Source organism: Radiomyces spectabilis (genome assembly GCF_025331425.1).
Source record: "Radiomyces spectabilis strain NRRL 2753 chromosome Unknown BYT42scaffold_3, whole genome shotgun sequence".
Lineage (NCBI taxonomy): Eukaryota > Fungi > Mucoromycota > Mucoromycetes > Mucorales > Radiomycetaceae > Radiomyces > Radiomyces spectabilis.
The window spans coordinates 1,315,370-1,342,394 of record NW_026251928.1 but is presented as its reverse complement, the minus strand read 5'-3'; the positions used below and the strand labels follow the sequence as shown (position 1 = coordinate 1,342,394).

The following is a 27,025-nucleotide window of genomic DNA, read 5'->3' as shown; positions in this document are numbered from 1 at the left end:
GCATCTATTGACAGTAGCAGCTGGTGAAAGAAAGAAGTTGACGTCGAAAATTGTTCACGAAATGATCACTTTCTGGAAGGGGGAAAAAACTACACCGTCAAGCAACAATGCTTCATTGTGCCGCTTTTTGGATGTGACTGGCCTGGCAAAACTTGCTATGGTCCCATCGACGGTGACTTGGTTGGGTTGGCTTTACACTTGTTGCTGCTGCGGTATGTAATCCTTCGGCGTCGCCAATGATGTGATTGGCCACACCGTTTTCGTAATCGTATTGACCGACAAGCCTACTGAACGCGGGTGCGTTTACACTCATCTACAAATCGCCCCTATGCTGTTGGAGTGTATTTTGTGACTGCAAGCCTGTTCCATAGTTCCTACAAGTTGTGGCTGCACTCATGCAGTATGTATTCATCTTAAAAATTCAAAAGACCCTATTGCGATAAAAACAGTTCTCTTTCCGCCAGTGGCAAATAGCCACGGTTTTGACGCTATTCTACAAGAAGGACACCCTTGTATGTGAAGGACTGAGTTCTCAACGGCTGAGCATGACGGAGACACGGAAGACTGATATGTGAAATAATCATAGAGAATTATATCGCTATGAAGAGGGTGAGCCTCAGTCGAAAGCTTCGGGGGCAGAGACAGTGGTGATTAAATGTAAGAAAGGCAGTGCGAAAATTTCCCAACAATGCCCTTATGTGACTACCCGTATGCCTGAGATGTGACTACCCGTATGCCTGAGATGTGACTACCCGTATGCCTGAGATGTGACTACCCGTATGCCCTTATGTGACTACTCGTATGCCCTTATGTGACTACCCGTATGCCTGAGGTGTGACTACCCGTATGCCTGAGATGTGACTACCCGTATGCCTGAGATGTGACTACCCGTATGCCTGAGGTTTTTGACTACCCGTATGCCTGAGGTGTGACTACTCGTATGCCCTTATGTGACTACCCGTATGCCTGAGGTTTTTGACTACCCGTATGCCTGAGGTGTGACTACCCGTATGCCTGAGGTGTGACTACCCGTATGCCTGAGGTTTTTTGACTACTCGTATGCCCTTATGTGACTACCCGTATGCCTGAGGTTTTTGACTACTCGTATGCCCTTATGTGACTACCCGTATGCCTGAGATGTGACTACCCGTATGCCCTTATGTGACTACTCGTATGCCCTTATGTGACTACCCGTATGCCTGAGGTTTTTGACTACTCGTATGCCCTTATGTGACTACCCGTATGCCTGAGATGTGACTACCCGTATGCCCTTATGTGACTACCCGTATGCCTGAGATGTGACTACCCGTATGCCTGAGATGTGACTACCCGTATGCCTGAGGTGTGACGACCCGTATGCCTGAGGTGTGACTACCCGTATGCCTGAGGTTTTGACTACCCGTGGCCCGTATGTTTTATACGTCAGGCATACGGGTAGTCACATCTCAGGCATACGGGTAGTCACATAAGGGCATACGAGTAGTCACATAAGGGCATACGAGTAGTCAAAAACCTCAGGCATACGGGTAGTCACACCTCAGGCATACGGGTAGTCACATCTCAGGCATACGGGTAGTCAAAAACCTCAGGCATACGGGTAGTCACACCTCAGGCATACGGGTAGTCACACCTCAGGCATACGGGTAGTCAAAAACCTCAGGCATACGGGTAGTCACACCTCAGGCATACGGGTAGTCAAAAACCTCAGGCATACGGGTAGTCACACCTCAGGCATACGGGTAGTCAAAAACCTCAGGCATACGGGTAGTCACATCTCAGGCATACGGGTAGTCACATCTCAGGCATACGGGTAGTCACATCTCAGGCATACGGGTAGTCACACCTCAGGCATACGGGTAGTCACATAAGGGCATACGAGTAGTCACATAAGGGCATACGGGTAGTCAAAAACCTCAGGCATACGGGTAGTCACACCTCAGGCATACGGGTAGTCACATCTCAGGCATACGGGTAGTCAAAAACCTCAGGCATACGGGTAGTCACACCTCAGGCATACGGGTAGTCACACCTCAGGCATACGGGTAGTCAAAAACCTCAGGCATACGGGTAGTCACATCTCAGGCATACGGGTAGTCACATCTCAGGCATACGGGTAGTCACACCTCAGGCATACGGGTAGTCACACCTCAGGCATACGGGTAGTCAAAAACCTCAGGCATACGGGTAGTCACATAAGGGCATACGAGTAGTCAAAAACCTCAGGCATACGGGTAGTCACATCTCAGGCATACGGGTAGTCACATAAGGGCATACGAGTAGTCACATAAGGGCATACGAGTAGTCAAAAACCTCAGGCATACGGGTAGTCACACCTCAGGCATACGGGTAGTCACACCTCAGGCATACGGGTAGTCAAAAACCTCAGGCATACGGGTAGTCACATCTCAGGCATACGGGTAGTCACATCTCAGGCATACGGGTAGTCACATCTCAGGCATACGGGTAGTCACACCTCAGGCATACGGGTAGTCACATCTCAGGCATACGGGTAGTCACATAAGGGCATACGAGTAGTCAAAAACCTCAGGCATACGGGTAGTCACATCTCAGGCATACGGGTAGTCAAAAACCTCAGGCATACGGGTAGTCACACCTCAGGCATACGGGTAGTCACACCTCAGGCATACGGGTAGTCAAAAACCTCAGGCATACGGGTAGTCACATCTCAGGCATACGGGTAGTCACATCTCAGGCATACGGGTAGTCACACCTCAGGCATACGGGTAGTCACATAAGGGCATACGAGTAGTCACATAAGGGCATACGGGTAGTCAAAAACCTCAGGCATACGGGTAGTCACACCTCAGGCATACGGGTAGTCACATCTCAGGCATACGGGTAGTCAAAAACCTCAGGCATACGGGTAGTCACACCTCAGGCATACGGGTAGTCACACCTCAGGCATACGGGTAGTCAAAAACCTCAGGCATACGGGTAGTCACATCTCAGGCATACGGGTAGTCACATAAGGGCATTGTTGGGAAATTTTCGCACTGCCTTCCTTACATTTAATCACCACTGTCTCTGCCCCTGAAGCTTTCGACTGAGGCTCACCCCCTTCATAGCGATATAATTCTCTATGATTATTTCACATATCAGTCTTCCGTGTCTCCTTCATGTTCAGCCGTTGAGAACTCAGTTTTTCACCTTTAATCGGTCGGTCATTAGTCAGAATTTGCATACAGTATAGCATAAAAACATCCTTGTATTCCCAGATATACTATGTATACTGTTCAGCAACTCTACAAGTTGTTGGATCGACAAAGTTTTTGGCAACTCCTTCTTCCTCTCTTTCGCGAAAGATATAGTCAAGCGGTTTTGGAATGACTTTCTGCAATTCCCAGAGATCGATTTTCTTATATATTGTATGGTAAAAGGAATTCTACATGTATTTTGGAATAATTTCGATTTCAGCATGACTTTTGTCCTTTCGGTGGTGTTTCTTAAAATCGAGCGGTGACTGTATCCGGATCCAACTGACCAACAAAGTATAAATTCCACGCTATGCTACTCTTTCATTTTAATCAACGTCGGCGATCTAGAGAGAGTGTCTCTATTGAACAATATAGAGCCTAAGAGAATTGTTCATGCGCCTTGAAGGCATAATTTCACTCGTTTTTTGATCAATTTATTGGCTTTGTGATTTTGTCACCCTATGAGAAGGTTTCTTTCTTGAGTGGCAAACTACATGCGTTTTTATGCTCGGCTTTTTGATCGACTGTATCCCATATATTTTTACTCTGGCCAATGTCTTGCAGCTTGCGTTCGGGTATCTTGTCATGATTCCGTGGTGGATACACATTAAACTATGAATCTGTTTTATGGTATCGTCTTCCGCGTGTGCTTGTCTCAATTTCAGGCCAGAGGAGCATTCCATGACAATTCTTTCATGCTGCTTGTCATCCTTGCCTAATCCAGCTACATAACGGATGATGCCACGTTCGCCTGTGAATGGATCAGCCGTTTGCAACGTATGTTGATGCAACTGCACTTCACACAAACTAAAATCCACAAAGCCACACTGGTTGCCAAATGCCTGGAATATCGGTACGATATGTTTGATCCAGAAAGTGCGTTCATGGTCAATTCATACGCTGCTTGTCGACTGCGCAATTATTCCAGTAATTTGTCAGCATGCACTGCATCGCTTTGATAAATTTCGTTTGGTGGGCTTTATCGGGTTGCTCCGGATACTGGAAATTCCACAGGTATCTTGGTAATAGATCAAAGGGCTGTTTGAGAGCCTCGAACAAAAAGTCGAATGCCATCGGAATTCTGATTTGATCACTTTCCGTTTCAACGCATCGTCCTTTGACGCTTCAATTTGTGCTTGTTGCGATACTGATAGTTGCGGATTAGAAGACGTTGCAATTGTAATCACCGAGCTGAACTTTGGATAATAGGGAATAGAAGGCGAATTGGTGATAGACTATTTGCGAAGGTTGGAGTGGCGTACCTTAATACCACGTTGCTGTTATTCATGATAGCGATACTGTCTATTGTTGTCGGATCATCTTCGTTTGTGATTTTGTTTTTTTATCTCCTGTTGGCTGCGGAGGTTGTTTGCAAGTGAGAGTTTTCCATATGTCGGCGCAGTTCATCAATAGTGTCATGAGGAAACCAACAGGAAGGACAAGCGTAAGAATGGGGATTGACTTGGTGTTGTGAGCTGTTACGTATTGCACGTAGACATATTCGGGATTCAAAGGACGTCTTTGCTTTCGCAAACGTGAGGGGAATGAAAGATCATGACATTTGAAAAAGTGTTGAATTAACTATAACGCTTCGGCATAGTTACGGTCACTACAAACATAACACATATTCTTCAAGACAACCGTAGTCATGGAAGCACGAGTGTGTGTGTGTGTGATTGATAAAAAAAATTCACTCTTCGCCCTTTTCGCCCTCTTCGCCCGAGCGTCGCATTCCCAAACTCACATGAATTTGGTGTTTCAATCTGATGCTTGTACATAATAACTGCGTAGTTTATGGTGATAGAGTTTTATACAAAAAGAGTTGTTTTATTCACGCTGTCTGCATAGAGGTCTGCAATGATGTTCTTACTGTTGCGACAGACAGAGTCTGGAATATCTCTGCAGCAACATTCATTGCACTTCTGGTTCTTTCAGCATCATTCAAGTTTATATGATTTTCCAAGTAGGATAAATCCTGTCTGTTATGATATAAAGTAACCATGGCACTGACTGCTTGAGAAACTGTGTGATTCGCTCGATCGTAATCGTGTTCGGCGTGGTCGATTTGAGGGTTATTCGGAATAGTGACTGCATTCTGTTCGCTTGAGAGCACGTTGGAGAAGACGAAGCTGTTGTTTCGTAAATGCAACAAATGCATGTGCTTACACGGCTGTCGATTCCTCTGATAATAATAGAAGCTATGTGATTGTATGGTGCTGCTTTCAATAACATGGACTGAGTACGACAGGTGATCATTGCAGAACGACTACACAAGGTAAGCACCAGGTTCATCGGCGATAGATACAAGCGCCTCAGTTTCATCACCCTCGACAGCGATTGACACTGCAGTAATCATGGCGTCTCTGGTTCCTGCGGGAATTGCTGCAGCAGCAAGCTCCACACGTATCCTCTCTCTTTCGCCCCTCGTCATTGCACCACTATTCTGGGTTATCCTTCTGCGCTCCAAAACCAGATCACCTTCAACTTCGTGTGTCAAGACGTAAATCAGACTGGCCAGGCGCTGATTCCTATTTCGTAGTAGGTAGACAGATTTCAGCTGGTTGTGCCACGATTCGATGTAGTTGTTGGTTAACATGTGGCTAACTCAAGTGGGTGGTATGCCTTGCTCCAGAACTGACACTTCCTCTCGGAACGCCATTCCTTCCAAAGTAAGTCAGAAAATCGCTGTGCTCAGAGTACGTATGCAAGAATGTTTCGATCTTCCTATGGAACGCGTCTATGTTTTCTTCGTAAATGATCGATTTTAGAGCTGTCATGATCTCTCCTCTGGTGACGCGGTTGTCTCCCGCGGTAGATCCAGGTTTAATTTTTTGATTCAGTTGTCTACCCCATGCTTGGGATACATGAAATAAACGATATTGGATATTGCACCCAGGGAAACCATTTTGGGAAGTGCCGGTTTCAGCATCACCGCAATCGATGGTGAATTGTTGAGGACTCACGATAAGACCACAGTTGCGAAGAAATAAAAGCCATTGTGTACTCGAGCCACAACAACATCCGAGCTGAATGGCGTGGCTGTTTGCGGATACAAGCATGGCCAAATTAGAAGAGACGACGGCGTGATATGAACGACTGACGTACAATTTCATGGACGGAATATGCGGCGTATCTTGAAAGGCATTGTTATGCATCTGATCAGCCATTGCCTATTCAACGACTAAGGCTGCCTATCGAGATTCCAAATTAATGATACGGTATCTGTCTGTTCTCCCGTCGTGTACTTGCTCCAGGTGTTCAACGGAGGATCGGTCATGTGAGTAAGACTCACCGACGGGTTTGTCTGTGTCACCTTGTATACACTTCATCGCCGGTACGGTGGCCTGACGTTTTCACCGTACACTCACGAAAAGCGAGAAATACGGTTTTCAAGACCTTTACTAAAGAATGTAATCGGTTCAAGCAAAGACTTCACGTCAATTCTTTTGTCTCTGGTTTTCATTTAGGCATATTCAACGTAGTTTGGATGATAGTGCGTCACTGCCTCGTAATCTAAATCTGCTCAATGTGCTCAAGAACACGGTATCCATCTACGACCAATCCACCAGTTACTCACGAAATCGGATCGTCCAAAACGTCTATTAAATTGTCGTGGAAAACAAGGTGAATCAACTAGTGTCCATGATTCTACGCGATGCGGCCAAGTTCGGATTCCAGACATTGTACTAGGAAAACAAGCCCATCGTGTGCTTTGTATCGTCGGACGACTTGTCTTTTCAACGTAACGCCAGTTTCATCCGTCAATGGATTAGCATTTCCGGCATACCTTGGTGATAGCCCAGGCCGTTTCACAGTGGCAACCTTCCTGGTAAATGCAGCGACGAGGTAAAAATGGCGAGGAAATACTGCTGCCGGAACAATATACCATGCGAGATGTGGTTCGTCAAGCGGAGAATCAGATTGATACCATGATTGCACAGGTACCAAAACAACCGTAAGAACAATCAGTCGAAGAAGAAGTACAGCTGCATAATATGGAATTGAGCACACAGGATAATATGCCATGAAAAGGAAATAGGGATACACGAAGACTCGACTTCTCATCATCTGCATCACATCCATAAAATACAATTGCATACCGTGCCTAATATCATAACTGGAAATGGGATAGAATCTCTCCTTCTTTGATAAATGAAAATAAATGACCACATAGTTATTTTTTTAATTTTTTTTCGCGTCTGCTACTACAATTCTCCAGATTTTTTGAAGCAGTATTCATATAATCCACTTTTTGGGGAGGTTTGATTCGTATGCGTGGTGTTCATATCTTCGTGGGCGGGAAACTCTATCTAATGAAATAATCATCTGTACCATGGCCTTGTTGGGTGTACCCCATGTCGAGCCTTCGTTACGTCACATTCAATCTTAGTATTGTCATAGCAGCCCGGAAATCTGGGTAATCGCAAAAAGTACACTATGATACATCTAAAATAACTTTGTTCGAAACCAATATAGATTGCAAAACAATAAAAACTCTTGCATTGAAGCTTGATCGAGAAACTGCAGGAAACCCGTGATGATGGTATCTTTGTCGCACCGACATTTTAGACACAGACCTGAGGTGGACATCCAAAACATTTGAAGGAACGGGCATATTATCATTTTGTATTCATCTTTTTAAATGTTGTACTAGTTTTCTTTTTTTAATGGAAACATCCGGCGTTTACAAAAATGATGTTAATATGAGTAGCACAGTAATCATTCTTTCCCTGACAAATTTATATACGATCAAGTGCGGTATCTATCCTGTTTTATCTCTCAACACACCTGAGTAAAGTCAACCGAACAGTTATGTACATTTACTGTCATGGAGATAACTGGATATCACTCACGACAACAACATGCGAAACCTGATAGTCGATTTGGCTTGTAATGTCAATGCGCAGAGTTGACTGTAATAATGTCCTTGTGTTGAAATTAACAGAACAATCGTAAGAGCAACTTAAGAAAGTTATTGTCTTATGCAAGAGTATGATCGGGCACATACTATTATAAGATCAGTTACTATAACATTAAGCAAACATAATTGTTTGTGACAAAGGCTCATACGGAAACATGTGCTGATATTCCTGGGACAGCAGAAGCGGAGATCTGGCATAACCGGTTGATCACGCTACGTTGTCCAAGACGAAGCACATCGAGTCGCATCATCGGCGGCAGTCCTTTCAGAGGTATTTTCCGTTGGCTGTAAGGCAGCATGCTGCATAATATATTCAGTTGTGGTTAGTTCATTATATGAACAAATACTTATGCATAGATCATATGATACAGTTTTTTACTCGCTCATTGACAATAAAAAATATCTCTTGGACGATTGCGTTGCATAAGCCTCGTCTCAAAAAATGACAAAAAGCCATTTTGTAACAGGAGCAGCACTTTCTAGCTGCAAATGGTCATAAATACGTACTTTAGCGAGGATAAAAATGGAATAAACCAAAAAAAAAAAGTGCACAATTTGCTGTAATTTTGAGCCCTGCTCAAGGTGGCACAAACCAGCGTCGGCATTTGGGCAGCGGTCACAGTGGAAATGCTTTGTCCTTTTGTTCACTTTTGTACTTTCCCTTTTGGTTCTTTTTGAATCGCTCGACCTTGTCAATCCTGTCCTTCCTTGCAGGTTCTAAGCGCTCGATATTTTGCGTAGCAGAATCGAGCCTATCTCTTTACAGCATCTCCCTCATCCTAGAAACTGCAAATTCCTTTATTCGTTCTCTCTTTCGTCGCTCAGTGTAACGAAAAAGACACAGCGTGGAACCGTCTATCCTTTCGAAGCGTTATCGTTTGGCATTCGTCACTGCATCCAGCAACGCTTAGCGATTATTTTCATTAGACGTCGCCGTTAAACCTTGTATATACATAACAAAAGCAGCGCATGCAATGCAATTAGCGGACACCACCAATCCTCATGCCCTCTTCGCGGAAGCTTCACAACTGCTAGGAAAAGGACAGACCAAAGTACGTCAAGGGAAAAAGAAGGGGAAAAATTACTCCACTGTGTTAACATGTCTACGAGGATAATAACCGGATCCATTTTCTGTAGGATGCTTACAGCATGTTATTGTCTGTTGTGGAATTATCCAGTCAACAGTTGCAAGAAGTGAAATTCGTCCATCACAGTACGTTGCAAGAAACTAGTCAGTATCCACAACTTTTTGGGGATTTGTTTTGCTAACATGCTTTAATTCATCTTGTAGCGATTGTGTCCAAGCCAGGAGAGTCTGAGTTGTTGTTATCCTTGATGAAATCTAGTCTCCTTCACCTGGAGGACATTGTTGTAAAACAATCATCCAACATTTCCACCACTATCCCAAGTTGTACATTACCTTCCCGCATTGCATCTATACCTAAAACAGCAGTTAGACCTCCCACTCCCACCAACCCTGTCAAAGATACACCACATCCTTCATCCAGAAGCCAATCTCCGATTCTACCTTCAAAAAAACCACCGCCCATTCCTCCCAAACCGACCAATATTCGGAAACCTGCTATTCCTCCCAAACCATCACGCTTACCCTTGGTGGCCTCGCCACCATCCACCATTGATTTGCGCTCTGATCCATCCCCCAAATCCGTGCTTCTCACAACCACGCCTACCCTATCCACTTCTCTTCGGCGTCCCAATCGACACAGAGGAAACTCTGTCAGTTTTGCAGAGCAAACGAGCGATCACGAAATATCCGATGATTGGGATGAAGACTCAGATAACGAGGACGATCGTGATGCTGTGGATGATGAAGATGAAGAAGACGACGATGATGACGAAATTATTGACTTCGAGCAACAACAAAGTAGGATTGGAATGTGTGCTGCTACCCTTTGTCGAATCATCATCATCTAACGCATTTTTTTTTCTCTAGTCAACGTACGTATACCGCCACCTTTGCCTATCACGCAGCGCCGAAATCAGACTCAACCGAGCTTATCGCGTGCACGACCTCATACAATGTCCGAATCCCACTACCCGACCTCCGCTTCTTATGATACCCGTCATTGTTCCCTGATAGAGCCAAATGAAAACCCTGATACCATTCCCAACCTTGATATTTTTGCCGATGCCGTGATTGATCCATCCCGACTGGTGCCTGCTCAAACAAGTACAGGCGATACGCTTGCACTGCCAAGTTCGACTCAAATCACCGACTATGTCCCCAATATTCCTATCCCGCCATTATTGACCACCCATCGTCGTTTGCAACATCGTTTGGATGAGCTGGACACAACACTCAACGAACTCAAATCGACGAAGCGATCATTGGCACTCAGTAATGGACAAAAACGATCGGTTAACCGTCGGAAAGAAGAGGACGAGATCGATGTCAAGATGTTGCAAAAGACCGCGTGCATCGCTGATACTCGCGAAATTTTGAACAAGGTGCGAACGCTCTACATGAGTGCAGCCACTGTGCCGAGTGTCATGCAATTCCCACCGCACTTGGTAGCCTACCAGCTGACGCTGATTGAATCGGCCATTTTCCGCGATATCCCTGCCAACGCATTACTGTCACATTCGGCCAAAACACCGCACCCCAAGATCGTCGCTTCCACGGATTTCTTCAACTACATCACACGTGCAATCGAGCATTCCATTTTGTTACCGCAAGAAGCTTCCCGACGTGCCGAACTGATCAATCGTTGGATCAAGTTGGCATCCAAGTGTTTGGCCCTGAATAACTATCAGACCCTGAAAGCGATCGTTTCTGCTCTAGGAACTCCACCCGTGCAGCGTCTGCGACGAACGTGGGACTGTATTCCAAAGAAACGGATGGGTCGCTTGGAGTTTTTGAACGTGCTGATGTCGGAAACAGACAACTACGGTCGTTACCGAGAACACATGGAACTCGAGAGCAACAAACGGTGGCATAAGCCTGTGGTACCATTTTTGGGAATATTCATTCATGACATGACCTACCTGCTGGTTGCTGCCAAAGGATTGGGCGAAGGTGACGGCAGGGTTCAGGAGTTAATGCAAAAGATCCAAGCTTTTCAAGAGACCCCAGACTACCCTGCGCGACCTCCAACCTCTTACATCAAAGCGTCCACCAAACATTCGTTTCGTCCTACAGCAATTACAAATGCTCTTCATCGCAACTCTTCAGCGAAAAATCGAACCAGCAATCACGCGTTATTTGGTATTGACAGCGACTATCCAGAAAAGGGGATCGAGTTGGAGCAACAGTTGATCACTCAGTACATCCTGATGCGGCCATGGGTCAATGAAAAGATTATTGACGAACTCAGTGTACTTCGTGAACCGCCCAAACCGCGTTCGGGATCCTCGCCCGCATTTTCCAGAGTGAACAGTGTCAACCACAATAGCCCTTTGACTGGAGCCAATGGGAATGGGGGTGGTAGTAATGGAAGCTCGTATGCCAGCTCAATCCTCAGTAACGCAAGTTCAATCGTACGCCTAAGCACCAGTACTCAGAGCTCCTTGCACCTCAGCGCAGATGATCCATCCAACGGAAACGAGGAATCGAAACAGCGTAGCGGATTCTGGCCTTTTAGTCGCAAGAGCTCAGAAATGAATCGTCCGTCTGTTTCCTCTGACATTGATCTCGATCGCCATGCCAGTTCCATATGGAGTGACGACGGTGATGAAGAGGACGATGAACCTGGAGATCATACCAGCGCGGAATTATATCCCCATAGGGTTCCACCTCAGCCGCGTACGTCGCACTCGATTTCGAGCCGTCGTCCAAGCACAACAAAATCTTTATTGGGACATACGCGCAGTTTTTCATTACCATCCAACCGGCCAGCGGTATTGGCCGAAGCAAGTCATTCTTTGAGGGGGAGCAAGCGCGGCTGACAATAACTTCCCTTCCGTCATTCTAGCCAACCATTTTTGTCAAAGGATTAAAATTTTTTGGATATCCTATATTCTTGTTTTATTCTAGTCTTTTTCTTGTTCGTGGTGTTCATTGTTTCTTTTTCTATTGTGAGAGTGTATCTATTTCAAGGCATATGGAACAGGTTTGTTGTTCAAGGCAGCAAGAACATTGTCGACGCACATTTGTCCCATAGTTTCGCGGGTCTCGATAGTGGCACTGCCGATGTGAGGAAGGATGACACAGTTCTTTAACTTGAACAGCTTGTTGTCAAGCGGTAAGGGTTCGGGGGTCATCACGTCCAGACTATCATCAATAACGGTTAGAGCGCAATCCTACCTCTCTCCTAGATTCCCAAGTTATAGCTTACCCAGCACCAGCAATCAAATTATCTTCCAAGGCACGGACTGTTGAATGGAAGTAATGAGCAAAAGAAAAACGGAGGCATCGACTGAATCCATAAACAACCACTTACTGAGGTCATCCTGCTGCACCACAGCACCACGCGAAATATTGACAAAGATCTGCAAAAATATTCGCGCGAGGTTACGATTTTCAAGTCCAAAATATGTTTGATGTAACATTGTGAACAATACTTACCGCATTCTTCTTCATCTTGCTGAAAGCATTATAGTCAAAAAGATCCTTGGTATCGGGGGTCAAAGAACAGCATGTGACGACGTAGTCGGACTCTGCCAACAGATTGTCAAAGGTGGAAAATTCGGCGTTCAATGATTCTTTGAGAGCAGGCTTCTCTTTACGACCCCAATACAAAACGCGGTTGATGCCAAAAGCCTTGAGACGACGAGCTACAGCTTCACCAATGCGTCCCATGCCGACCACACCGAGAGTCTTGTTGGTAAATTGATAACCGCAAAGCCAGTCAGGGCGGAATTCGGTCCACTAATGATAACGCATATATCCTGTTAATCCAAGCATTTTCCCCAAGTTTCCTCCATTCTGATAAAACTCACTTCACCAGTTTCTGCAGCACGGATACCCTAATTTAGAGAAATTAAGGTTGGGATGCTTTAGTAAAATCTTCAAAAGACCAATTCTTCATTTCGATGTACCTGTTTCATATGACGAGCGGCGGCCAAGGTCAACAAGACCGTCAAATCGGCGGTGGCATCGGTCAATACACCGGGAGTGTAACCAATGGTGATATCATTCTTGCGAGCTGTTTCCAAGTCAATGTGATCGAAACCGACACTCATGGTGGTGACAAGCTTCAACTGTGGACCTATCGAGAGTAAAATGTTTAGAGATTTGCATGATTCGGGTACGAGCAAGGGCGATAAATATTACCTGCAGCTTCTAAAATTTCCTTATCAATCTTATCGGACAGCATACAGATCAAGGCTTCGGCACCTGTGGAAAAATCCAAAAAATCATATCAATATCGCTGATCCTTTCAAATTCAACCGTTCGAACTTATTATACCCTTGATTTCCTTCAAAAGAAGGTCACGGGGCATGGATCGTTCTTCGGGCCACTGAACCAAATCCAAGTCCTGAGCTTCAAGACGAGCTTGGCTTTCTGGCAGAAGCTTGCGAGTGGAGACCACCTTGGCTGCCAAAGAAGGAACGGATTGGTGAAATGCACGAACAGGAATCACCTTGCATTGTCTCGAAGTGCGCAAAGCACTACTGGCAGCTCTAATGTTCAGAAGTCTGAATGCATTCATTTTTCTTTTGGGAACAACGAATTGGGAAGCTCTTCAACAAATAGTTCCAATTGTCAATCTATCTCTTAAAATCTACCAATCGGGGCTCACATCACCCAGGAACATGACTGCTAGTCTCCGCGCCGACATTGAATATCTGTCACTTTCAATCCGTTGGGATCAGATATCCCGATTTATATTTGTACTTATTTGGCAGTTTCTCGATCTCGATCAGTTCGATGCAAAAAGCAGCATAGAAATTATGTGTCGTTCCCAAAAATTACCACTTGAACAAAAATACTCAGTCATATGTGCAAATGCATTGTTTGCTCTCTAAGCTAGTTCAGCCGCAGGGACCAAGTGTATCGGATAGCCGATTGGCGAGGGGGGTTAAAGGAAATAGGTCCACTAACCTACATGCCATACCTTTATAAACAGGCTTTCTGCTGCTGGTTTGTAATGGTTGCCAAAGTTGAAACGATCACCATCAACCATAAATTTTGTGGACCTATGCAGGGCGGATGTTTAAATTCGGGGCCCTGCCACTTTCTTTTGGAGATGCAAAGCGCTGTCCCAAAGCCACCTATTATCATTATCGGTTGACCATGGCCAAGCGACATGGAGCACCTTACACGCATTTGAAATACAAGCCTATCCATAAACCGGTGCCTGAAACTCCACCGAGACCTAAACCAAAACTAGGTCCACTCTTGATCGGTGGAGGTATTTTGTATGTGGCGGCCACTTATGTCACGATGGTCGTTTTCCGAAGTCGAGAAGCCGTCAAACACGATCACGATGATCAACCTATTACGCCGAGTTCATTTGACACGAGCGAAGTATGGGAGAGAAATGCGAAAGGCTACGACAAGGAAGTGGGCTGGGATGAAGTCATTATGGGTATCGGACTCATGAGACGATGGCTCGTTGGTCATGCCAAGGTAGCACCACTCAAGATTGTTGCAAAAAACTCGGCAAAGGGTCTCACTAAATATGGTTGATGTAGGGTGATGTGTTGGAGGTATCTGTGGGTACAGGTCGTAACTTTGATTACTATAAAGCCGATCAGATCGATACAGCGACTTTTACAGATCGTCATGAACCCATGTTGAATGAAGCCCGGAGCAAGTTTGAACAATACAAGGAAAAATTCCACAAGACGTTTGTACAGTTCAAGACAGCCAATGTGGATCAGCCGCAAACGATGGACAAAGGCAAATACGATACCGTGATCGATACGTTTGGGTTATGCAGTTGCGCCAACCCTGCCGAGGCACTGGTATCCCTGGCGGATGCTTGTAAATCAGAGGATTCCCGTATCCTTTTGCTGGAGCACGGACGTTCTCACTATGGTTGGCTTAACCGACTGCTGGATACAAACCTGGACAACCATGTGAAACGGTACGGTTGTTGGTGGAATCGCGATGTGATGGGTCTATTTGAAGAAGAGAAAGTCAAAGAAAAACTAGAAATTGAGACGGTTTCTAGATGGCATTTTGGTACCACATGTTATATTGTGGCCAAGCCAAAAAAGAATGCTCATTAAAGCACTGTAAAATATATCATATTTCACCAACATTTGCATGATCTTGTCTTATTTTGCACCATCAAGCCACTTTGGCTTTCAAGGACCGGTATTTCAAATTGGCTGTTCCCATTTTGCGTGTTCCTGCCAATTTTTCGGCCCGATTTTCTTTCATGGTATGACCGATTCTAACGCGAGCTATTCCGTAGCATCAGCCGATCCCCCGTTTCCAGAAAGCGACAATGTCGTTGCCAGCAACCGATCCTCCCAGGATGACTTTCAGGAACCCATTGCCATAGCAGACAACGAAGAACCAAGGAAACGCAAAAGAGAATCGGAAAATCGATCGTCGCCTGAGGACGACGACGAAGCTATTCAATGTTCCATTTGTTGCGAAAACTGGACCAATAACGGAGAACACCAAGTCGTTTCCCTCAAATGCGGCCACTTATTCGGCAAACAGTAAGTGCTTTGTTTACCAAACTATGGCGTAATTTGGCAATCTAAAAATCATGACACCATACAAGTTGTATCAAACGTTGGATCGCGTCAGCAACCAGGAAGTTTGGAAATAATGCAAAAGTAGGCTGTCCTATTTGTATGTACGTATCAAACAAACGCGGAATATATGGCATCTCGGTGAAGATAATGCATCTAATGAATAGGCAGCCAGCGAGGAAGAATGATTTACGTGTGATTTGGCCTACTCGGATAACTGCTTACGATGCGACAGAAATGGAAGCTATCAAGAAGGAATTGGAAGGAACACGATCGCGCGTGGTGGAACTCGAAGTAGAATACGATCGATTACATCTGGCATATCAGCAAGCCATCAGAGCGCTTTCCAAACAAGCAAGCGAACTTGAAGCAAGTCGACTAAAGTAAGCTCACATAGGAAACTGTCAGACGCGTCGTTTTAGAGAAATTAAAAACGATTTCGGATCGGCAGGATCCAATCATCCATCATACCAGACCAGCAACCAGTGGTAAAGATCTTCAAGGATATGCAGGCAGCACAATTATCTGAAGAGGTAAAGCAACAATAAAAAATGCCTGGTTTACGGATTTGTCATTCTGACAAGACCTTTGCATAGCGATCGGTGTCTCGCGTCATGGCGCTGAATATGGCGAGCGAAATTGCCATTGTATCATATATCGGATATGGTGCTCAAAAGATCAGTCTTCGTGATCTTTCCAATACGGAAAGATTATCTATCCATGAATTGCTCGTCCGCGATCTCAAGTGCCGAGGCGACACCGTTCTATCCACTGGCTTGGATAAAACCCTGAAAATGACATCCTTACAGAATAATTGCGTAGTTCAAACGTAAGTGAACAGCTCGGAGCCTCCATCTGAACAAGATATTAAATGATGTATCATCTGTTGTACAGATATCCATTAGAAGCAGCAGGCTGGTCTTGCGACTTTGATACCCAGGATGCGAATCTCGTTTACTGCGGTCTTCAAAACAATGCAGTGCTTGTTTTTGACATCCGCAACACTCGATCGCATTTAGACCGATTGCATAAACCATCCGCAACAGGGAGCGCTCCTTTGCATTCACTCATCAGCTCGTCTATTGACGGTCAACGGACGCTCCTATGCGCAAATCTCACACGGTCTTATTGTTGGCGTTGGAACAGCGATACCACCGAATGGGATTGTCATATGCTCGGTCTCGAACAAGATGGTAGGGTTGACCGGTGTACCAAATTCTTTCTTCCACTGTATTAAAATCGCACATGGTCAATGCAGGTTATAAACCATTCTCACTCTCAAAGAGTGACCAGAATTCGTCTATCCTTGTATCGCTGCGACGTTCTTCTTCAGTGAAACAAGTCGTCGGTCATCTCAACGATCTGTCCTTTGAGACACAGTGGATGTGGGAGGATTCGCAAGAACAAAAAGCACTAGCACGAAGTTTTTATTTTTCACCGTCTGCATGCAGCAGTGATGATTTCATTTGTTATGCTAACGAAAAGGATCAATCGGTAAGAGATAATGTTATCTTGGTTTCGCATAAAATACTCACATGAAGAATTTAGATATCGTTGCGCAATCAAAGCGGTTTGATACAGGCCCTTCCAAGCGGCGGATCAGCGCTGGATATCAAAGGAGCCGTTATAAACAACGAACAGATGTTGGCAACCTTGACAGAGCGCCGATTTCAACTGTTCAAGTACACATAACATTTATTCATCACCATTCCATCCTTGTCTCTCTGTAAATACGTTTCCACTTCCCTACCATTGTCGTTTTTCTTTCATGTAAAATACAACATGCCCACCATAAAAATGCTGTACGTACTTTATTTCAGTTATTAGCTTATTTTGATATGATTACGCTCACACAAGACAAGCTTGTCTCAGCTTGCAATATTGTCAATTGGCGTTGCTGACATTGAAACAGTGCAAAGGGTTGGCGGAGCCTGAAGAACGCCCAAGCTGCGTCTGTTAATTCAAACTGAAACGCTGATAACAGGTCTCCACTTGCTCTCTTTTCATTCATGGAATCGGATATTCGAGAATCCAATGTCGCCGCAGAGAAATCGTTACCCGACCTTCCTGGTAGCAATGAGGACTTGCCGTCATCTATGAAAGAGCAAGAGCAGGATAGCAAGATATCGCCCAGTAACACGAACTCGACCGCGCCTGCTCTCCAAGTACTCGATTGGTTGTTTCAAGGTTCACCTACTACCGAAGAGACGGGCATTGATGTATTTATTCTCTACGTTTATTCCATGATTGCCTATTGCGTAAAGCTGAGTTAATCATATACAGACACATGCCGGGATGTCCAGTCATTCGGAAGATGAGGACGACGATGACGATGATGATGATTTGGACTTTTACAAGATGACCTTGGACGAAGTCGATGGTATGTGACGATGCGAGACATGTTGGGAAAAAGTTGGCATCGAAGGGTTTACAGTAAGAAGACAGGATATCTGCGTTCAAGGAAGACGAATTTGTCAGTCAGGCTTTGGAAAATGGCATGGATTTGCGTGAATATGCCCTTCAGATTGAAAAGGAACGAGCATCGGTGCAAAAGCAACTGGAGAACGACTGTAAGTTTTATCGTTGGTAATATTGCCTTGCTTAAACATATTGACATGGATGGTAGACGTTGCAAGGACACAAACCTTTGTGGATCTGCATGCTGAGATTGAGGTAATTTGCCATTCATGGGTCGGATGCAGGTACGGTGTACTGATGTTGCAAATGGTCCTAGTCGTGCGATCAAGTATTAGAGCGCATGGAAGAACTTCTCAACGTTTTCCAAAGTGATCTGGGAAATATCAGTGGAGAAATTCAAAGTTTGCAAACGCGATCCTCCGAAATGAGTATACGCTTAAAGAATCGGAAGGTATTTTCAAAGAGCAGGGTAGCGATGATTTCACAACGGCGCAGTATTGGATACTGAAGGAAAAAGACAATAGGCTGTTGAGGCTCGGCTTGGGAAATCATTGCGGGCGATGGTAATCCCCCCTTTTGTCATCAAGTAAGCAAGCTATAAGCTATGAATGTCGTCCATCCAATTAACCAGCTGCTTTAGGAAAATTACAGAAAGCGACGTGGACGAAGTGTGGCTACAATATCTTTTGGGTATCAACAAACAGATGCGATTTGTGAAAGCCAACCAAAATCGCCCGATCAAAGCCTTACGCAACGTTGGCCCTGAACTGGAAAAATTACGCTTGAAGGCGGCCGCCACCATTCGAAATTTCTTTGTTCAACGTATCCATTCCCTGTGTGTTCCGAATGCCAATATACAAATCATGCAACAATCCCTTTTTTTAAAATACAAGGCGCTGCACCAGTTTGTGCTTGAACGACACCACGAGGCTGCCATGGAAATTCGACAGACGTACATCAATTCACTGAGGTGGTATTTCCATAATCATTTCGAACGATACAGTAGAGGCTTGTCCAAGCTCCAGGTGGGTGAATTTTTCAACCAGTGTATTCTGGAATCTCGCCCTATAGATTACTGATATCATTGTCTATCAGACTGTGGCAGCTGATAAAACTGATCTGATTGGCACGGATGCAAATATACGCAAAGGTAACGGCGGATGATCGCAAGTGTATCGGAAGCCGGACATGTCATGCTGATATTTATCTTGGGTTTTTAGGACTGTTCACCAGCAGCAAGGTTGCTTTAAAAGATAAAAACAATCTTTTCGCTCTGGAGTCTCGTATCGATGCTTTGCGCATGCAAGATTCGGGTGTCATCTTGGTTCATGTAGCTGAAGATAAGGAACAGGTAGGTGATTACAAATGCACAGATTGCTTTCGCAAATTATTGAGACATTTTTGATTGCAGCGCTATCAGTTTGAACAGTTATTCAGAAGCTTCAATTTAACATTGATTGACAACGCCAGTTCAGAGTATCTATTTATCTGTGAATTCTTTTCCAAAGACCCAAAGACATCGGCCGACGTAACCAAAACCATTTTCCAAGCCATCTTTGAGCCCACGGAAAAAGTAGGCATTGTAAGTATTGCACGCCATCTCGGAAAAGCTTCGTAGTATTCACCCATGGGTTTACGGCGGTTTTCTAGAACTTCACAAAAGCTTACGTTGAAAACTCGTTTGATGCAGTGGGAATCCTACTCTGTATTCGAATCAACACACAGCTTGCGCTTGAACTTCAACGAAGGCGGGTGCCAGCGTTGGAAGGTTATACCAATTCAACAAATATGCTTTTGTGGCCTCGCTTCCAGACGATCATGACATTACATATTGAAAGTATACGTAAGATGGCGAATAACAAATCGGCCATCAACAGCGTCAAAGACATACACCCTCATTATGTAAGCCGATCGATCCAGTCTCTCTGACTTGTAACCTAACTAAAAACAACCTCTTTTATTGCCAGGTTACAAGACGTTATGCAGAGTTTGCTGCGTCATTGCTTGTGCTCAATGAAGACTATGACGATCCTATTCTCACCAACAGGTAAGTCTGTCAGCTGTCAGCAAGGGATACGTCATACTGATCAAAAAGTTTGGTTTTAGTGTTCATAAATTGCGAAATGAGATTGAAGGCCTTCTTTTCCGTATATCCAACGAATTTAGTGAACCATCACGTCGGATAGCGTTCCTTATCAATAATTATGATTTAATTAGCTCAGTGTTTCAGGTAATTACCATCTTCAGTTAACGTGGGTTGGCAATCTTTCCTTCCTCCATACTGACCAATGATACAGGAAGCACACAGTCGTGCTCTGGAAAGCGAGATGGACCATGTAAAGCAGATGCTGAATTTGCAAATCAGTGCATTTGTGGATGAACAACTAAAGCCATACTTTGGCTCTCTTATCGACTGTGTGAAGCGCGCCGAGAAGAATCGTGCCTCCGTAGATCAAGGTAACTTTTATTGGTTTCTGCATAACTAGCAGGGTCTGACTATCGAGGTGTTTAGGGGAATTGGAGAGAGTATGTGCCAGTTTTGCACAGACATGGCGACAGTCATTGACAGGCATCAACGCATCGGTGATCCAATACTTTTCAAATTTCAAAAACGGGACGACGGTGCTGCATGCGGTGCTGGGTCAACTGATCGTCTATTATACGAAATTTCTAGACATGTTGGAGGATGCAAAAATCATTAACAAGGTGCAACCCGTAGGCGTGCAAACGGTGATGGTGGAAATCAAGAAATTCCGAAGCACATTCTAAAACAATAAGAATATCGTTCACCAAGTATCATATGCATCCATTGACAATTGATAGATGTGTGATCCATACACTTAGCATATAAATTTAATAAAGAATATCATAGTGACCTAACAGATTTTTAACGCCAATGTGAGAAATTGGTTTCTTTTTAGAGTTGTTGCAAACCAAAGTTTACCTGGTCTATAAATGAGTCGTAGTGGGTTCACCTTTTCTGTCTTTGTGTTGCTAGGCCAGAATTCATGAACAGCGGCGACATCGTCGTTGCTTCCATCAAGATAAATGACCTGGACTGGGATATTGAGAGCGTTGCTCAAGGCGGTGATCTGCAAGTGATCGGATTCTCGACCAAACGCTTCGACGTGCATGGCGCAGAATTCCTCAATAGAGATCATTTCCACGACCAGAAATGGTTCATATTCGTCTGCATGCATACGCAGATAAGCCGAGGTAACAAACCGAAGGTGCATCACAATGGCATTACTGATTTCTTCTGACTGGAAATTGGCAAGAAGAAGATCCGTATCCCCTTGCCACTGTGGTAATTGCTGAAACTGTTCGAGAGTCACGTCGTAAAAGTCCTCGTAGGCCAGTTTTTGAAATCCTGCCATTTCCAATAGATCGGTGGTCGATTTGAGTGTGGCCAGATTGGTGACATACTCGGATCGCTTTTGTAGCACACTTTCGAACCACGCAAATGCAAAAGCTATTTCCACGACACGTTTATGCAAGCGAACATTGGCCCAACTGTATGCGTACCATTACCTCGAAAGAAACAGTTGCCTGTATCATCATAAGAGAAACGCATTTAATTATTAAGCAGCCATTTTATGAAAAAGTCGCAAGTGCTAGAGGAAACACATACCATCGCCACGACACTTTCTTATCTTTTGGTGATCTCCGTTCAGGTTCTGTTGCAGCAATAGGGTGCACCGTCAGTCTAACATATTTTATTGCGGGAACCGGCAACCACAGCGCCGGGGTTTTTTTTTACCTTGACTTTTCGGAGAAAAGGTTCGTTATCCTTGTATTCTTCCTCTAAATGGGAGAGCGGCTCTGCTTGACATACAAGCGGAATCTAAACAGGATGCTTAACGCCAGACATTTTTTCGATTCAGTAAAAGATAGTCGGTGACTTACCCGTTGAGCTTCTTCATCTTTAATACGTTGTTCAAATTGCAGAATCTGTTCGTCTGTTAATTCAGGCTCTTGACGTTGTTCGGTGGACATGACGCAGGTAAAACGGGTGAGAAGGCAGCTTACGCCGCTTGCCACATGCTTATCTACGGACAGTCACAGGAACTCAAATTTCGGGCTGCATCACGCTTGAACCTTGCTGCCTCGCTACTCATGGTCGACGACAAGGAAACACTATCTACTGCGGATGACTTTGCCAACTATGTAAGCCGAATACGACCTTTTCAAACAGTGCATTGTCCTTCTTACAAATTTGTTGTTTAATTATTAGATTGACTCGGTCATTGGGCAACTGGTAACATTACTAACAACATTTTCTCGAACGGTTTGCTTACTCATTTCTTCCGTTCTTGTAACTAGCAATCAAAAATGGATGGCGTATCAAAGCAGATGAACGAAAAATGTAGGTATTTCACCATAACACCGTCCTTCTATCGTTGGTCAAGACAGGAAAGCGCTCTGGATTGGGTTACTGATAATCTCCCCTCCCCTTCCTTTTTTATTTTTATCTAGTTGATAGTATGAATACACGAATCGATGAATTGGAACGAACATTGAAGGATGTACTGAAACAGGCGGAAGAGTCACAATCAAATCACACTGCAGAGATACCAAACAAACAGGAATAAACCCTTCAGAAAAAAACAGCATGTGAAGACTTTCTTTTTCAAACAAAAAATCAAGATAGAAACCATCTTTCATGCTTTTATTGTGTATATCTATTCCTGAGGCAATGACCTCAAGGTACTTAGTTGTCGGAGAAGATCCATTGAGCGTTGGCAGCTTCCCATTCAATGAGTTCACCAGCCTTGCCGAACCACAAACCGATTTCCTTTTCAGCGGACTCGTAAGAGTCGGAACCGTGGATGATGTTGCGGCCAACAGAGATACAGTATTGACCACGAATGCTACCGGGACCAGCCTCAAGAGGGTTGGTGGCGCCGATCATGGAACGGCCCTGACGGATGACATCCTTGCCTTCCCAGACCATAGCAATAACGGGAGCCTTGCCGTTGGTCATGTAGTCAACGAGACCACCGAAGAAAGGACGGCCCTTAAGATCAGCATAGTGCTGTTCAGCCAAATCCTTGGAGGGAACGACGGCCTTCAAACCGACGAGCTTGTAGCCACGTTCTTCGAAACGGTTGATGATCTTACCGACCAAACCGCGCTGGACACCATCAGGCTATTCATAACAACAAGAGACCATTAGTTTCCATGTTCTGTTTTTCATAACCATGCTTTCACCGATTTTTACCTTGACAGCAATGAAAGTACGTTCGTTGGCACCACCCCTACAAGGTTCAAAAAGAGAACGAGACTGCTTAGTACAAATGCCTCACCAAAGAAACTCTGGTGTGTCAAAGAGTGCAAGTGCTTACTTGACACCGGCAATAGGCTTGGCATCAGCGTGGATGGGGCTTTGGACGTCTGTAAAATGAAGAAACCGATATCAATATATAATGACAAGAGAAAAACATGAGTGGATCATGATTACATACTCTGGAAGTAAGCATAAGAAGCAGCACCGGCAGCAACGGCACCAGCGGTGGCGAAAGCAGCCATGCGGCTACCAGCGGCAGCAGTAGCGCGGCTGGCGGTAGCAAAGCCACGGGCTATAAAATTTAAGGAGAAAATTAACACAAAAAAAATTTGGGATGAGAATCCGGCTATTCACCCTTGATGGAGGCAGCGGCGGGTCTAGCTGTGGACAAAAAGTTGACGCGTTAAAAAAGACATAAACACACAGGAAAAGCATTGATTTTCACTTACCAATACGGGCAACAGAACGAGCGAACATCTTTTTAGGTGGAGAAAGAAGAATAGGACCGCTGTCCGTGCCTTTGGCGGTTTATATATAAAAACACGTATTTGTACTCCGAGCGAGGTTGACATCACAACCGGATCGGCTGGGGAACGGGGCCAACGACTCGCCGCTTGAAAAAAAGTTGGCGTCTTTTACCTTAATGGTAAGTAAGTTGATCCTGAAGTGAATTGCCGGCACACCAAGCTAGAATCCGATTTTTATCAAGCGCGGAACAAACGGGGGACATCCATTAAACCTGTGGTAGGTAAAAAAAAAAGTGTCAAAAATCGCATCACAACATGCCTCGCATTCGGTGCACTTTTTAATCTCAGCAAAGGCTGTTGCGATATCAATAAGTGAAAAGACAAAAAAAGTCAACAGCCACACTTTGCAGCAAGAAGGCAAGTATTGGCAGGAAGTCAAATCAAGAGTTTTTCCGTCAATAACCAATCGCAAAGAGATCATATTAATCGGAAAAAAAGAAAAAAAAAAGCCAGAGTTATATTACTATGACAACTGTAGAACAAGTCCAATTTCATGAGGTTCAAAATATGATTGCTACTCATTACCAAACATCTGCTAGCAAACCTGCATGATGCAAATAGAGTTTCAAAAAATAGAGAACACAAGGAAAGCAGGAACTGTTCTGTTTTGCAGGCAGGAGCAGAAACGGAACAAATAATACACATTTTACTCGTTTCGCTGGGCTGGAAAAGCAAAAGATTTTGCACAAAAACCAACCAAAAGTTTTGCTGAACTTTAAAATGAGAGGCTTAGCTTTGTCGATGGACTACTTTTTTTTGTCTTTTTAAAGCAGCTTGTTCCTGCCACCAATTTCCCTTTCCTTAAACTTTTTTTTTCTTTCTTCACAAGATGTCTGTCGAATACGAAGGTGCTATTGGTATTGATTTGGGTACTACGTAAGTATACAACTTCATTGAAAGTCATGATGGCTTTTATTTTTGGTTTCGGTATAAGGTGGCATCAAACTGACGGTTTGAATGAATCATATGATAGCTACTCCTGTGTCGGTGTGTGGGAGTCTGAGCGTGTTGAAATCATTGCCAACGAACAGGGTAACCGCACTACTCCTTCCTACGTTGCTTTCTCCGATAGCGAACGTTTGGTCGGTGATGCTGCCAAGAATCAGGCTGCTATGAACCCCAAGAACACCGTATTCGATGCCAAGCGTCTTATCGGTCGTCGTTTCGATGATGCCGATGTCAAGGCTGATATGAAGAACTGGCCTTTCACTGTGGTCGAGCAGAATGAAAACCCTTTCATTCAGGTCGAATTCGAAGGTGAAACCAAGACCTACTCTCCTCAAGGTAAACTATTTGCTTCGAAAATTTTTTGATTGGATGGCTCCAGAGGAACTTCTTGACTAAATAGAGTAATGTGACTGTAGAAATCTCCTCCATGGTGTTGATCAAGATGAAGGAAATCGCTGAAGCCAAGCTCGGCAAGAAGGTCACCAAGGCTGTGGTCACCGTTCCCGCTTACTTCAACGACTCTCAGCGTCAGGCTACCAAGGACGCTGGTGTCATTGCTGGTCTCGATGTCCTCCGTATCATCAACGAGCCTACTGCTGCTGCTATTGCTTACGGTTTGGATGCCAACGACAAGAAGGAACGCAATGTCCTCATCTTCGATTTGGGTGGAGGTACCTTTGATGTGTCCCTCTTGACCATCTCTGGTGGTGTTTTTGCCGTCAAGGCCACCGCTGGTAACACTCACTTGGGTGGTGAAGATTTCGATAACACCTTGGTCAACCACTTTGTCCAGGAAATCAAGCGCAAGCACAAGAAAGATATCTCTGATGATGCCCGTGCTCTCCGTCGTCTTCGCTCGGCTTCCGAACGTGCCAAGCGTACCTTGTCTTCCTTGACTCAGACCACCGTTGAAGTTGATTCCCTCTTTGAAGGTGTTGACTTCCAGTCCAACATCACTCGTGCCAAGTTTGAAGAGATCAACTCAGTCGCTTTCCAGAACACCGTCGAACCCGTTGAACGTGTGTTGAAAGATGCCAAGATCGATAAGAAGGAAGTCGATGAAATTGTCCTTGTTGGTGGTTCCACCCGTATTCCCAAGATCCAGTCTCTTCTTCAGGATCTATTCAACGGCAAGGAATTGAACAAGTCCATCAACCCCGATGAGGCTGTCGCTTACGGTGCCGCTGTCCAAGCTGCTGTGCTCACTAACCAAGCCGGTAATGAAAAGACCCAAGATCTCTTGTTGTTGGATGTTGTCCCTCTTTCTCTCGGTGTTGAGATGCAAGGTGGTATCATGGCCGTGGTTGTTCCCCGTAACAGCCCCATTCCCTGCCAGAAGACCAAGGTGTTCACCACTGCTTCCGATAACCAGACCACCGTTACTTTCCCTGTCTACGAAGGTGAACGTTTGATGACTAAGGAAAACAACATGCTCGGTGAATTCTCTTTGAACGGTCTCATTCCCGCTCCCCGTGGTACTCCCGAACTCATGTGTACTTTCGATTTGGATGCCAACGGTATCTTGAAGGTCACTGCCCAAGATAAGACCACTGGTCGCAAGGCTGATGTCACCATCTCCAACTCGACTCGTCTTTCCGCTGCCGATATTGAACGCATGGTCCAGGATGCTGCCAAGAACGCCGAAAGCGACAAGCAGCGTGAAGCCGTTGTTCAGGCCAAGCAAGATCTTGAAGCTTACGTTTACCAGGTTGAGAACAACGTCTCCGATCCTAATGTTAACATGAAGATCCGTCGTGGTGACCGTGAAGCTATCGAGACCGCTCTCGCTGAAGCCATGGAATTGATGGATATCTCCGCTGAAGATACCACTGTCGATGACTTGAAGAGTGCTCAGACCAAGCTCAAGCGTGCTGCTACCCGTGCCTTTGCTCATGTCTACTCTCAGCGTCGTTAAGACAAAAAGACAGACTCGATGCAATTAATTCTCTCTTCATTATTTTTTGCATTCCCAAATATTACATTTTTCTCTGCATTTTGTATAGTCAGCTTATTGCTTTCCTCTTTTCAAACTCTTTCTTTATTCTATCCTGTAAGGAATTGTTGTTTTCATAAATCCATTTTACTCATTTGTGAA

The 27,025-nt window shown here is 44.7% G+C and overlaps 11 protein-coding genes across 11 annotated transcripts; 6 read left to right on the top strand and 5 right to left on the bottom strand.

The window, feature by feature from the left end:
* Positions 1–3,730: 3,730 nt before the first annotated feature.
* BYT42DRAFT_476517 (uncharacterized protein) lies at positions 3,731–3,970 on the bottom strand (the record flags this gene model as incomplete). Its single annotated transcript, XM_051563630.1, has 1 exon — positions 3,731–3,970. A coding segment is annotated over one exon (240 nt), but the record flags the coding sequence as incomplete, so codon positions are not given.
* Positions 3,971–5,905: 1,935 nt separating this feature from the next.
* On the bottom strand, positions 5,906–6,226 carry BYT42DRAFT_484227 (uncharacterized protein; the record flags this gene model as incomplete). The annotated part of the gene is made up of 1 exon (XM_051563727.1): positions 5,906–6,226. A coding segment is annotated over one exon (321 nt), but the record flags the coding sequence as incomplete, so codon positions are not given.
* Positions 6,227–9,166: 2,940 nt separating this feature from the next.
* Positions 9,167–12,106, top strand: BYT42DRAFT_560087 (uncharacterized protein). The gene is made up of 3 exons (XM_051567204.1): positions 9,167–9,367; positions 9,428–10,021; positions 10,091–12,106. Exons 1-3 carry the CDS (start codon positions 9,286–9,288, stop codon positions 12,040–12,042), a joined length of 2,628 nt encoding a protein of 875 aa, XP_051426247.1. The 5' UTR covers positions 9,167–9,285; the 3' UTR covers positions 12,043–12,106.
* BYT42DRAFT_234908 (D-isomer specific 2-hydroxyacid dehydrogenase) lies at positions 12,097–13,928 on the bottom strand. Its single transcript, XM_051562634.1, has 8 exons — positions 13,505–13,928; positions 13,370–13,432; positions 13,135–13,304; positions 13,036–13,062; positions 12,662–12,964; positions 12,537–12,585; positions 12,432–12,468; positions 12,097–12,367 (listed from the first exon to the last, which is right to left on the bottom strand). The coding sequence occupies exons 1-8, from the start codon at positions 13,746–13,748 to the stop codon at positions 12,184–12,186; spliced, it is 1,077 nt and encodes a 358-aa protein (XP_051426246.1). The 5' UTR covers positions 13,749–13,928; the 3' UTR covers positions 12,097–12,183.
* A 511-nt stretch (positions 13,929–14,439) lies between these two features.
* Positions 14,440–15,273, top strand: BYT42DRAFT_631410 (uncharacterized protein; the record flags this gene model as incomplete). The annotated part of the gene is made up of 2 exons (XM_051572450.1): positions 14,440–14,668; positions 14,734–15,273. The coding sequence occupies exons 1-2, from the start codon at positions 14,483–14,485 to the stop codon at positions 15,271–15,273; spliced, it is 726 nt and encodes a 241-aa protein (XP_051426245.1). The 5' UTR covers positions 14,440–14,482.
* Positions 15,274–15,301: 28 nt separating this feature from the next.
* Positions 15,302–17,557, top strand: BYT42DRAFT_560081 (uncharacterized protein). The gene is made up of 8 exons (XM_051567203.1): positions 15,302–15,714; positions 15,780–15,854; positions 15,918–16,133; positions 16,202–16,283; positions 16,347–16,579; positions 16,645–16,943; positions 17,009–17,244; positions 17,299–17,557. The coding sequence occupies exons 1-8, from the start codon at positions 15,311–15,313 to the stop codon at positions 17,440–17,442; spliced, it is 1,689 nt and encodes a 562-aa protein (XP_051426244.1). The 5' UTR covers positions 15,302–15,310; the 3' UTR covers positions 17,443–17,557.
* Positions 17,558–17,712: 155 nt separating this feature from the next.
* BYT42DRAFT_234829 (Sac2 family-domain-containing protein) lies at positions 17,713–20,991 on the top strand. The gene is made up of 15 exons (XM_051562633.1): positions 17,713–17,926; positions 18,015–18,130; positions 18,192–18,320; positions 18,377–18,423; positions 18,485–18,619; positions 18,693–18,754; positions 18,809–19,193; positions 19,264–19,318; positions 19,389–19,519; positions 19,580–19,750; positions 19,819–20,070; positions 20,136–20,215; positions 20,275–20,398; positions 20,466–20,625; positions 20,681–20,991. The coding sequence occupies exons 2-15, from the start codon at positions 18,046–18,048 to the stop codon at positions 20,935–20,937; spliced, it is 2,073 nt and encodes a 690-aa protein (XP_051426243.1). The 5' UTR covers positions 17,713–17,926; positions 18,015–18,045; the 3' UTR covers positions 20,938–20,991.
* A 30-nt stretch (positions 20,992–21,021) lies between these two features.
* BYT42DRAFT_611480 (peptidase C65 Otubain-domain-containing protein) lies at positions 21,022–22,164 on the bottom strand (the record flags this gene model as incomplete). The annotated part of the gene is made up of 6 exons (XM_051571507.1): positions 21,022–21,044; positions 21,113–21,640; positions 21,700–21,717; positions 21,800–21,845; positions 21,929–22,012; positions 22,075–22,164. The coding sequence occupies 6 exons, from the start codon at positions 22,162–22,164 to the stop codon at positions 21,022–21,024; spliced, it is 789 nt and encodes a 262-aa protein (XP_051426242.1).
* An 81-nt stretch (positions 22,165–22,245) lies between these two features.
* BYT42DRAFT_560069 (uncharacterized protein) lies at positions 22,246–22,825 on the top strand. Its single transcript, XM_051567202.1, has 4 exons — positions 22,246–22,335; positions 22,403–22,426; positions 22,492–22,534; positions 22,645–22,825. The coding sequence occupies exons 1-4, from the start codon at positions 22,285–22,287 to the stop codon at positions 22,758–22,760; spliced, it is 234 nt and encodes a 77-aa protein (XP_051426241.1). The 5' UTR covers positions 22,246–22,284; the 3' UTR covers positions 22,761–22,825.
* Positions 22,826–23,968, bottom strand: BYT42DRAFT_560066 (nucleoside diphosphate kinase). Its single transcript, XM_051567201.1, has 6 exons — positions 23,905–23,968; positions 23,810–23,836; positions 23,634–23,747; positions 23,514–23,562; positions 23,390–23,426; positions 22,826–23,317 (listed from the first exon to the last, which is right to left on the bottom strand). The coding sequence occupies exons 1-6, from the start codon at positions 23,930–23,932 to the stop codon at positions 22,880–22,882; spliced, it is 693 nt and encodes a 230-aa protein (XP_051426240.1). The 5' UTR covers positions 23,933–23,968; the 3' UTR covers positions 22,826–22,879.
* Positions 23,969–24,811: 843 nt separating this feature from the next.
* On the top strand, positions 24,812–26,846 carry BYT42DRAFT_560062 (heat shock 70 kDa protein 2; the record flags this gene model as incomplete). The annotated part of the gene is made up of 3 exons (XM_051567200.1): positions 24,812–24,858; positions 24,956–25,266; positions 25,347–26,846. 3 exons carry the CDS (start codon positions 24,812–24,814, stop codon positions 26,843–26,845), a joined length of 1,857 nt encoding a protein of 618 aa, XP_051426239.1.
* Positions 26,847–27,025: the final 179 nt, after the last annotated feature.

Coding starts and splice junctions, on each gene's coding strand:
- BYT42DRAFT_560087 (XM_051567204.1), top strand. CDS start 9,286: ATGTTATTGTCTGTTGTGGAATTATCCAGTCAACAGTTGCAAGAAGTG. Junction 9,368..9,427: donor CAGTACGTTGCAAGAAACTA/GTCAGTATCCAC, acceptor TTCATCTTGTAG/CGATTGTGTCCAAGCCAGGA. Junction 10,022..10,090: donor TGACTTCGAGCAACAACAAA/GTAGGATTGGAA, acceptor TTTTTTCTCTAG/TCAACGTACGTATACCGCCA.
- BYT42DRAFT_234908 (XM_051562634.1), bottom strand. CDS start 13,748: ATGAATGCATTCAGACTTCTGAACATTAGAGCTGCCAGTAGTGCTTTG. Junction 13,433..13,504: donor TCTTTTGAAGGAAATCAAGG/GTATAATAAGTT, acceptor ATTTTTCCACAG/GTGCCGAAGCCTTGATCTGT. Junction 13,063..13,134: donor CCGCTCGTCATATGAAACAG/GTACATCGAAAT, acceptor TCTCTAAATTAG/GGTATCCGTGCTGCAGAAAC.
- BYT42DRAFT_560081 (XM_051567203.1), top strand. CDS start 15,311: ATGATCTTGTCTTATTTTGCACCATCAAGCCACTTTGGCTTTCAAGGA. Junction 16,944..17,008: donor GCTCGGTCTCGAACAAGATG/GTAGGGTTGACC, acceptor TGGTCAATGCAG/GTTATAAACCATTCTCACTC. Junction 17,245..17,298: donor CTAACGAAAAGGATCAATCG/GTAAGAGATAAT, acceptor TGAAGAATTTAG/ATATCGTTGCGCAATCAAAG.
- BYT42DRAFT_234829 (XM_051562633.1), top strand. CDS start 18,046: ATGTCCAGTCATTCGGAAGATGAGGACGACGATGACGATGATGATGAT. Junction 19,751..19,818: donor CCACGGAAAAAGTAGGCATT/GTAAGTATTGCA, acceptor GCGGTTTTCTAG/AACTTCACAAAAGCTTACGT. Junction 20,626..20,680: donor TCGTGCCTCCGTAGATCAAG/GTAACTTTTATT, acceptor CGAGGTGTTTAG/GGGAATTGGAGAGAGTATGT.
- BYT42DRAFT_560069 (XM_051567202.1), top strand. CDS start 22,285: ATGGTCGACGACAAGGAAACACTATCTACTGCGGATGACTTTGCCAAC. Junction 22,427..22,491: donor ACTCGGTCATTGGGCAACTG/GTAACATTACTA, acceptor TCTTGTAACTAG/CAATCAAAAATGGATGGCGT. Junction 22,535..22,644: donor AAAGCAGATGAACGAAAAAT/GTAGGTATTTCA, acceptor ATTTTTATCTAG/TTGATAGTATGAATACACGA.
- BYT42DRAFT_560066 (XM_051567201.1), bottom strand. CDS start 23,932: ATGTTCGCTCGTTCTGTTGCCCGTATTG. Junction 23,837..23,904: donor TCGTTCTGTTGCCCGTATTG/GTAAGTGAAAAT, acceptor TTTTGTCCACAG/CTAGACCCGCCGCTGCCTCC. Junction 23,427..23,513: donor AAGCCTATTGCCGGTGTCAA/GTAAGCACTTGC, acceptor TGAACCTTGTAG/GGGTGGTGCCAACGAACGTA.